General features: G+C 40.2%; 1 protein-coding gene across 17 annotated transcripts in view; it reads right to left on the bottom strand.

Annotated features, from left to right (window-relative positions):
- Positions 1–240: 240 nt before the first annotated feature.
- NCOA2 (nuclear receptor coactivator 2) overlaps positions 241–10,371 on the bottom strand; it is a 283,737-nt gene continuing 273,606 nt past the window's right edge. For all 17 annotated transcript variants that reach the window (XM_087420446.1, XM_087420443.1, XM_087420450.1 and 14 more), the window contains one exon: positions 241–4,120. In XM_087420446.1, the coding sequence (XP_087276572.1) occupies positions 4,109–4,120 (12 nt within the window). In that variant the 3' untranslated portion in view covers positions 241–4,108. The remainder of the gene's footprint in view (positions 4,121–10,371) is intronic.

Below are 10,371 nucleotides of genomic sequence, written 5' to 3'. Positions count from 1 at the left end.
CAAGACACGCTCCTCTTTGGCCTCAAACTGAAAATCTATAAAAGGAATCACGGGGAGAATAAATGTTAAAGTGCTGTGAATAGTGTCACTATTGTATAAATGTAAGAAATTATTAAATGTAAGAAATTTTTATATATGTAAGAAATTGTATAAACAAATTATTAAATGACAAGTCAGGTATTTTAAATTTAAATCCAATTATGAATGAAGATACAATATAAACACATAAAAATCTCCAAAGCCATGTAAAACCCGAAGGCATTAAAATTTATTAAATGATGCAATAACAACAGAATTCTTTATTTACAATAGCATTATTTAACATCAAATAAGCAAATAGCATCAGCAAAGCAATATTAACTTGCATAAATGTATTTAAAATTTCTCTGAATATATCTACCTTTGCATAAACTGCTCACACTAGAAATACAAACATCAATGCAGGTGAACAAGTGATGTTCAGAGTCAACTCCATTTGAAAATAAATCACAACCTGAAACACGGTCAGCTTTCTCCTGAAGAACCATAGTTAATATATTGCTTAATTTTACCCTTGGATAATCTTTTCATATACACACATCTCAGATGCAACTTCATGAGGAACTGTACAAATAAAACCCACAAATGACAAAGAAAAAAAATGACAGTTAAATGTTTGAAGAAAGGTAGCATCATCACTAATCAACAACATCAAGGTTAAGTGATGATGCACTTATTCAAAAATTGTACACAATTCACTATACAAATATAATACATTGGACAGCTATGTAGGAATATACAAGACTTAAAAACAGATCTAAGGCATTATGCTAGATTTTAGCATTTTGAGGTTCTTGCACATAGCTTTTACCTGTAGTAAGAAACTTAAAAGATTTTGTTTTAGTCTATAAAGAAACACCAGGGAGAAAATTCTAATTAAAATCGAAGCCACTACAGTAATTTTCTTTTGTGCAGAGAATGCTTTGCTCTTAGGCAGCATACTACCATACAAATACTAGAAAATTTTAAATTCACACCAACAATTAATGGCTTAAGTTGCATTTCAAAATTGATTGTGTATCTTTGGGTTCTGCAAGTGGATCTGTGCCACCCACTTCATGTGTTAAGCCCATATGAACTCCATTTTTAAACACATTAAAAATTGCATTATATAAACTGCAAAAACATTGCTTTCAATTATTACAGGCCACGAGAGATACATGTGGGAGGGGGCATTTTAATCTTTGAGTCAAACGAATTCATTGTAGTAATAAACAGCTCACTTCACTTTTTAATCTTACCATATTACATGAACACTTAAATGAGTTTTACAACCAAGTTAATGTATGTATACTTTTCACATTATATGTTTTTCACATTTAGTAATATAAGTAAAACACTGATTATTTGTTCTATTAAACGAAAACCAAGTCCTCAGTCTAACAAATTTACTGTGTACAGCTTGAGAAATACTGATAATGAAGGGGATTGATTTGGCTTTTGCTTCTATAGTGATCAATATGATCAGAGGATGCCTTCACTTACTCTTCCCTTAATTAGATGTAAAGCAAAATCCATTACCTGATCTGAACCACAGGAGAATTTATACTCTCTTTTCCTTCAAAACAGTAATGATCACGAGTTATTCTAAATTACCAGTATCACAGGCTTGTCGATCTGTCTGAATTCAGGGATTGACATGAAAACACAGTGGGCAGATGGATCAACAATAAAAGAAACACAGACATTTTTGGACAGCATTATAGTGAAAAGGGACTTAAAACTCAAAACAAAACAAATCCAGTTTAAACTCTATTTCTCCTTTGTGCTGTGTGAAGTTAAAGTCATTCTAATTCACATATTTCTGAAAATCAACTTAAAACTGGTCACATTAAATAACTGTGTATAACACAAGCCTCATCACACCGACGAGGCCATGGAGTTCTGGGCCAACATCTGCTCGTTTTTCCATCACAGTTGGGCAACCCAATGGTTTGGCTGAGAAAAGCAGAGCTTTCTGAGGGGGACGTGAACTGGTGGCCGCCGAGAAGTGCTGTTCCTTGGCCACCTCCCTGTAGCGAGACCCCTCTCAAGTGGAAACAAGTATCGAAATGCAAATTTCCAGAAAATCTCTTTAGTATGGAGCAACACTTTCCGACTGTCTACTTACCATTTATCTTTGGGCTATATCTCTTTCTACACTTCCATAATCTGTACGTATAGAGAGAGATATAAATATAAATCGGGGTAGTTTGGACATTTTTCACCCTGCCACAAATAAGCAATCAAATTTCAAGGAAAATCCTCTCTGTTCCTAAAAAGCCCGGCTAATGAGATATAAAATTGCTTTGCTTTTCAGACACCAAAAAGACATCATTCTGAAATTTAGGTAAGAAAGTATGTGTATTAGGGGTTGGGGAGAAATAGCTCAAAAAAAGGTCATCAGTTTCTTGGTATTGCAGTTGTCTGAAACTGACGCCAATTAATAAAAGATTATTCCCCTACCAGAGTGGGCAAGAAAAACAACCAGAAAAGTGGCCTGCTTAGTAACATGTAGTCTTTCTAAGGTTCATTAAGAAAGAATATAAACATATAAAAATCAAGAATTGGTTCCTACAGCGGCTGCATATCATATAGATTAGATAAATGATTTATGAGCAGAATCACAGGTTTAGAAAATAAAAAGTCTTAAGTCTACAAATTAGGTCTAATCAAGGCATTGATATCCTTTACAAAACACCTTTAGGAGACATTGCTATGAAGATATCTAATTTAATACTGAAGTACCTCATTTTTGAGTCAATTCCACAATATGTATACCTCACAAAAATTATACAATTAAAACACTTAAGTTCTCAACTTAAATTATTGCTTGTTTACATATAAATTGGATTTTATGTACCTTACAAAACTTCGGCTTAGTCAGCACTGCTAAAAAACAAAATAAAAAACACATGGCGGAGGTTAAATCTGTCGTGATACCTGCGGACAATTTTAAACACACTACGGTTTTCTCCCGTTTCTAGGCCAGTGTTGCTGGGGAGCAGAATTACATGCTTCCAAAGCAGGCGTCCTCAGCTAGATGGGTATCAAGTCCTCACTTCACTCCTCTCCTTGCCAGTAAATGCATTTGTCTGAAATTTAATAGTTAGCAACTGGTAAGTGGCTGGCAAAACATTTAAGGAAATAAAGGGCTTACCTGGTTTCTGTTGCTTTTATTATTTTTTTAAAAAAAGAATGAAAGTGAGGAGAATTGGGCCAGGCAGAGAAGGGAAGGGAAGAGTCAGGATCAGATGGGGAAGAGGAGATGCTAATTCCAGCTGTCTGATCCATCTAAAGGGAACTTAATTTGGAAATGAAAAATATTTCTTCTCGATCATGATTCAGGTGAACTAGTTTTGTTTTAACAAAGAAAAAGAAAGGAAAAAGTACTTGTTAATATGAACAGCCCTCTCACAGGCTCCTTTTCATCTGTTTAGTGGCTGGAATCTGTTTCCAACATGGTCTTTAGAGCTTTCTAGAAAGATACAGCTCTGACTTGACTGGTCTTCCCTTCTCGGCTCTCTGTACATACAGCGCTGTCCGTGGTGTCTGTCCTGCTTTTATCCCAAATGCAGGCTTTAGCTTAAAACACCCTTAGTTTGATTTTTTTTTTTAAATTCTTTTCTTTCCCCTAGATGAAATCTTAATCTTTTGTCCTAGACTGATTAGCCAGGGAAAACAGAGCAAGAAACCAGTGTCTGGAACCAAACAGGAACAGAACAAGAGCATGGTTGTTTTCCTTAAATACATACATTTAAATACATTCAATCTGACATGGGTATGAAATTTGCCTGTCGACATTTACTTTGCAGGAGAGATCTAAGTTGCACTAAGGTGAATGCAGTGAACAGACTGAGCAACTGTCTGGACGTGAGCTTCAGACTGTCAAGAGAGGAGGCAGCTCCTTCTGCAACAGCTGAGCCGACTCCACGCCGGGAGCCGGGGCCCGTCTGCCGATCTCGCTTTGGCAGAACTGGCTGGCAGGTCGGTTGGGTCAAAACAAATAGACGCAGCTCTCCAGACTGGAAAGTGTTTTGAGCAAGTAGCCCAGTCAGCTGAAGAAAGAAGCAACCAGCCACCTTCAGTGTCAGCAGTATTTCTGCAGGAAAACATAGAGGAAGTTATGAAATAGCTCTGAAATTTTGGTAAAACCATCGCAAAGCCCATCATAAAAACATCAAAATACTTGGCCATTTTAAATAATGCCAATCACAAAGGCTGCATCTGGATGAATTACACTTGATTTTGATCAAACGAGCATGGCACTGTTCCTAACTGAACACAGTATTTCCAAAGACCAGCAGATCCTACACGCTATTTCAAAGGAGAGACTGCAACAGGTTACCACCCTCCCTCTGAATGACTGCTCTCTTACCAGCGACATCCTAGCTTAACTGACTCCTTCCACCTTCTCAACCAAGGTTACTGAGAGACCCAGTTGCTGAACTGCCCTTGCTTTTTGACAGCATCCAATCCAGAAGTGGCCACCACTTTCTCAATCCTGCCGCCAAATCATCCAGTTCAAATCCACTACCCATAAAATGTCCCTCTTGACTCTCCCTTACTGAGATACTCCCCAAGTTCCATGAGGAGTGTTCTCCCTGGCGTCAGCAAATTAAATAAACTGGCTTTTGACTCTAGGTGTATTCTTGCTAGCTTCTGGCTGCTACGCGCTGACAATCTGAATGACTGAATACCAAGGGTTGTAATGAGCAACAATCGCGGAGCTGTTTCCTTGGTTGGTGCAAGTATATCTGTCCATGCTTTTCTTCCGCTCTTGACTATCCTCCTTCCCAAAAGTTTCCATTCACTTGGTAAATGATAATTGAGCATCTCCTCTGTACCAGGTGCTGGGGATGTAACCATAACAAGACATTTCTGGTCACCGCTGTCAAACCATTGCTGAATAGGCCACGTAGACAACTAAACAACAATGTGTGATCTGAGGGGATTCTGTGAGGGGAAATGTTGGTTGCTTGGGAACATCTAACAACTGTTTTTTGCGTTTAGATTTTTAGACACAGAATTTTAGCACATCATGGCCATCAGAGATGATCTAGTTTAAGTAAGATTAAAGAGGAAGTCAGCTCAAAATAATCTATTTCATCATAGCCCCTTGAAAAGGATCTGGGGAAACTGTTGCTAGATCATGAATCCTAGTGGTCAAAAGTGGGATTACATTCCCGGTCAGGTGCACGGTTCTCCCAAGCTTAAAAAATGAGCTTAGAATACCTCTGATAATATTCCCTCTTAGAGAAGAACACTGAATGTTACTTTTCTCTATAATATAAAGCTGAATAATGTATTTATTCCTAATTTGTGTCACTTACATGATTTTATATGGAAATAGTCCATGGCTCTGACTGAAATATGAAAAAAATCCTTCAATTTTCCATTTAGTCTGGGGAAAAATTCCACTGAGAAGAATTTATATCCTTAGAAACTTAAGGCAGTATTCTTTACCACGGGCTGACATCAATAAGCAGCAATTAGCCAGAATCAGTTTAGTGAATGAGGACATTGAGCAAGGCCTGCATCTCTGGAGTGACACTGCGTGGCATGGCATCCAGGCTGTGTCATTTTAAGGGATGGGAGTCATTCAATCTCTCTGTACCTAATACTTCTTAGGGCTGTTGTGAGGACTAAACAAAATGATGTGCATAAAGTGTTTACATAGTCCCTGGGACATAGTAAGTACTCAGGAAATGTCACCACTATCATCATCATTGTCACCAACTCAAAGCTGACCCTAGGTAGTGATCAATTTCCGTAAGGCTAGTACATACAAGTAATTACAACTCTACTTTATACACGAGCCATGCGGTTGAGCAGTAAACTCAATTTTAGTATGTTTAAATATATGTAAAATATAAAGGAATACTATAATAAGTTCTTGTAAAAGGAAGGATCTTTTGGTTAAATAAAATAACTGCCCTTCTCTAAATAGTTTTTTAGTAAATCTACAGTTGTATATACTAGGTCTGCTTAAGGCAAGGTAAATTTTAATCTACATTTCAAGATAAATGGAATGCAGATTCAATTAATAATAGATCACAGTGGTTTCTAGTTCAACAAATAGAACCAGATTACCAGTAAACATTTTGAAAAAAGTTCCTTGATGCACAACAGCAGCAGAGCGTATCACAGAAACAGAAAATGAAGAAGACTGAACCCCTCTCGGTGCACACATCAGCGGTACAGGGACAAATGCAAAGTGATTTCCAGTTATTACCCATGGATTAGAAGGGATATACTGTACATATGTTTTTCTGAAGGAAACAAGAGCGTCTGTGACAGACTGTTCTCTGGCCTGACCATTCAGCGTGAGCAAGGTACAGACGGATAAGCCAGATTCAAGAGGGGCACTGGAAAAAACAGAGACAGTGGGAGGGGTATAGATGGCCCGGGCTAGATGGTAACAGAGAGAGAATTCTCACCAGGGATCCCGAAAAGCACCTTGATGGAGAGAACATCCTATATTTACTAAAAGTTGCTTTTTGTGATCCCAATGCTAATCTTTCCATCTCAGGTTATCGGGCACCCATCAGGTACCGGGACGTGTGTGAAGTAAACACCTGGCTTCTGTTGGCCCACCTGCCTATGTCTTTACCTCTCCACTGTGCCCAGCACCAGCTCTGTGGATTAGTCGAGCCAGCTTGGGAGGTCCCTGCCTCTCTGGGGTGCTGCTCAGGGTGGTCTCCCTCGCCTCTGGTATAGTCCCCCACATACTAGCTCTGTGACCTTGGGTAAATTACCTAATCCTCAGAGATTCAGTCCCCTCATCTGAAAACGTTGGGGAGGCCTACACATCTATGACGGGCCTGGCATAGTCCCTGGTACGGTGTATCTCATTTTACTGCATTTCGCAGATACTGTGGTTTTTGTTTGTTTTTTACAACTTGAAGGTTTGTGGCAACCCTGTGTCGAGCAAGTCTATCAACGCCATTTTTCCAACAGCATGTGCTCACTTCATGTCTCTGTGTCACATTTTGGTAATTTGCAATATTTCAGATGTTTTCATTTTTGTTATATTTGTTACGGTGATCTGTGACCAGTGATCTTTGAGGATATTATTGTAACTGTTTTGGGGTGCCATGAACTGCATCCACATAAGACAGCAAACTTAATCGATAAATGTTGTGTTCCGACTGCTCCACCAACTGGCCATTCCCCCATCTCTCTCCCTCTCCTCCGGCCTCCCTGTTCCCTGAGACATAACAGTACTGAAATTTGGCCAATTAATAACCCTACAGTGGCCTCTAAGTGTTCAAGAGTTGCACCTCTTTCATTTCATTTCATTTATTTATTTATTTGTTTATTTATTTATTTTTGTGAGGAAGATCAGCCCTGAGCTAACATCCATGCTAATCCTCCTCTTTTTCATTATTATGTTATTGGCAATAACATCTATTGCCAATCTTCCTCCTTTTTTTCCCCAAAGCCCCAGTAGATAGTTGTATGTCATAGCTGCACATCCTTCTAGTTGCTGTATGTGGGACGCCGCCTCAGCCTGGCCAGACAAGCAGTGCGTCGGTGAGAACCCAGGATCCGAACCCGGGCCGTCAGCAGTGGAGCGCGCGCACTTAGCCGCTAAGCCATGGGGCTGGCCCCACATCTTTCATTTTAAATCAAAAGCTAGAAATGATTAAGCTTAGTTAGGAAGGCATGTTGAAAGCTGAGATAGGCCAAAAGCTAGGCCTCTTGTGCCAGTTAGTCAAGCTGTGAATGCAAAGGAAAAGTTCTTGAAGGAGATTAAAAGCGCTACTCCAGTGAACACATGAATGATAAGAAAGTGAAACAGCCTTATTGCTGATATGGAGAAAGTTTTAGTGGTCTGGATAGAAGATCAAACCAGCTACAACATTTCCTTATGCCAAAGACTAATCTAGAGCAAGGGCCTAATTCTCTTCAACTCTGTGAAGGCTGAGAGAGGTGAGGAAGCTGCAGAAGAGAAGTCTGAAGCTAGCAGAGGTTGGTTCATGAGGTTTAAGGAAAGAAGCCATCTTCATAACATAAAAGTACAAGGAGAAGCAGCAAGGGCTGATGTAGAAGCTGCAGCTAGTTATCCAGACAGTCTAGCTGAGATCATTCATGAAGGTGCTACACTAAACAACAGATTTTCACTGTAGATGAAACAGCCTTCCATTGGAAGAAGATGCCATCTAGGACTTTCACAGCTTAGAGAGAAGTCAACGTCTGGCTTCAAAGCTTCAAAGGACAGGCTGACTCTCTTGTTAGGGGCTAATGCAGCTGGTAACTTTAGGTTGAAGCCAATGCTCATTGACCATTCTGAAAATCCTAGGGCCCTTAAGAATGATGCTAAATCTACTCTTCCTGTGCTCTACAAATGGAATAACAAAGCCTGGATGACAGCACATCTTTTTACAACACAGCTGTATTTTAAGCCTGCTGTTGAGACCTCAGAAAAAAAATTCCTTTCAAAATATTACTGCTCGTTGACAATGCACCTGGTCATCTAAGAGCTCTGATGGAGATGTACAGGATTCATGTTTTCACGCCTGCTAACACAACATCCATACTGCAGCCCACCGATCAAGGAGTCATTCTGACTTTCATGTCTTATTATTTAAGAAATACATTTCGTAAGACTATAGCTGCCATAGATAATGATTCCTCTGATGAATCTGGGCAAAATAAATTGAAAACCTTCTGGAAAGGGTTCACCATTCTAGAGGCCATTAAGAACGTTTGTGATTCATGGGAAGAGGTCAAAATCATCAATATGAACAGGAGTTCAGAAGAAGTTGATTTCAACCCTCATGGATGACTTTGAGGGGTTGAAGACTTGCGTGGAGGAAGTAATTGCAGATGTGGTGGAAATAGTAAGGGAACTAGAATTAGAAGTGGAGACTGAGATGTGACTGAATGGCAGAAATCTCATGAAAAAACTTTAATGGATGAGGAGTTGCTTCTTACGGATGAGCAAAGAAAGTGGTTTCTTGAGATGAAATCTATTCCTGGTGAAGATGCTGTGAAGACTGTGGAAATGACAACACGAGATGTAGAATATTACATAAACTTAGTTGATGAAGCAGCATCAGGGTTTGAGAGGATTGACTCCAATCTTGAAAGAAGTTCTACTGTGGGAAAGCTAATACACAGCATCACGTGCTACAGAGAAATCGTTCGTGAAAGGAAGAGTCAATTGATGCGGCAAACTTCACTCTTGTCTTATTTTAAGAAATTGCCGCAGCCACTCCAGCCTTCAGAACCACCACCCTGACTGGTCAGCAGCCATCCACATTGAGGCAGGACCCTCCAGCAGCAAAAAGATTATGACTCGCTGGAGGCTCAGATGATGGCTAGCATTTTTTAACAATAAAATACTTACTAATTAAGGTATGTACATTGTTTTTTTAGACATAATGCTATTACACACTTACTAGACTACAACAGAGTATAAATATCATTTTTACATGCACTGGGAAACTCAAAAGTTCGTGTGCCTCGCTTTATCACGATGGTCTGGCAGCAATCCTGCATTATCTCCGAGGTGTATCTGTACATTAGAGGCCAAAAGGTACAGTCCCTTTCCTCAGTGCAGGGGTTCCTCCCTCCTGAGATGAAGTGTTCCCACGCCCGAGGCTGAGGACTCTTCTAAATAAGTAGCTGAATCTTTACTGTCTATCCCGCAGTATGTGTGAGTATCTTTCTCTCCCCTTTAGGATCTATAAAAAGAGAAAAGGGACTGGCACCAAAGAAGGAGATAATTTGTTCCTTTTTGGCCTTCTCCAATGTTTCCTGCATAAAACCCTCTGAAAAAAGTCTCGCAAGAGCTCAGTGCTCCCTTTGGGGAAGTGGGCATCGAGTGCAAGGGCTGAGAAGCACATTCAGGGACCAGCCTGCCTGGGTTCACTTCCTGGTGTTGCGGGACATTGAGAGTCATTAAACTCTCTCTACCATACAGTGGTGGTGTGGTTTAAATGAGACATCTAAATAAAGCTCTCAGCAGAGAAGCAGGCTTGTGGTAAATGCTCATCCATGTCAGTTGTTGCTGTAATTTTTAAAAGGCTGACTGTCGGACCATCTGGTGTTCTGCTTTACAGTAGGCGAGTCTTTTCTTCTTGGAGGTAACATGGCAGCAGGAGAAAGGATATAAGGCACTTCAATGTCTGGGGCTCTTAGAAGACTGGAGTGGCAGACCGTGTGGCTGGCCCGGCCCAGGCAGTGCTGCCTTACCTGGCAATGGCTCTCCCGGGGCGCCTAGACCGGCACAGTCACACTGACAGGTGAGGGAGGGAGGTCTAATCTCAGAGAGAGAAATGCAACGCAAGCCTGGCCCCTCCGCCCCCGAAAGCATTTTTTTTCCCCCAGTGAGATATGATGTGC

The sequence above is a fragment of the Ceratotherium simum genome, chromosome 31, assembly GCF_057802395.1.
Source record: "Ceratotherium simum simum isolate JZ-2026a chromosome 31, ASM5780239v1, whole genome shotgun sequence".
NCBI classification, from domain to species: Eukaryota; Metazoa; Chordata; class Mammalia; order Perissodactyla; family Rhinocerotidae; genus Ceratotherium; species Ceratotherium simum.
The sequence above is the reverse complement of the archived record's forward strand: the minus strand, read 5'-3'. Positions and strand labels throughout refer to the sequence as shown.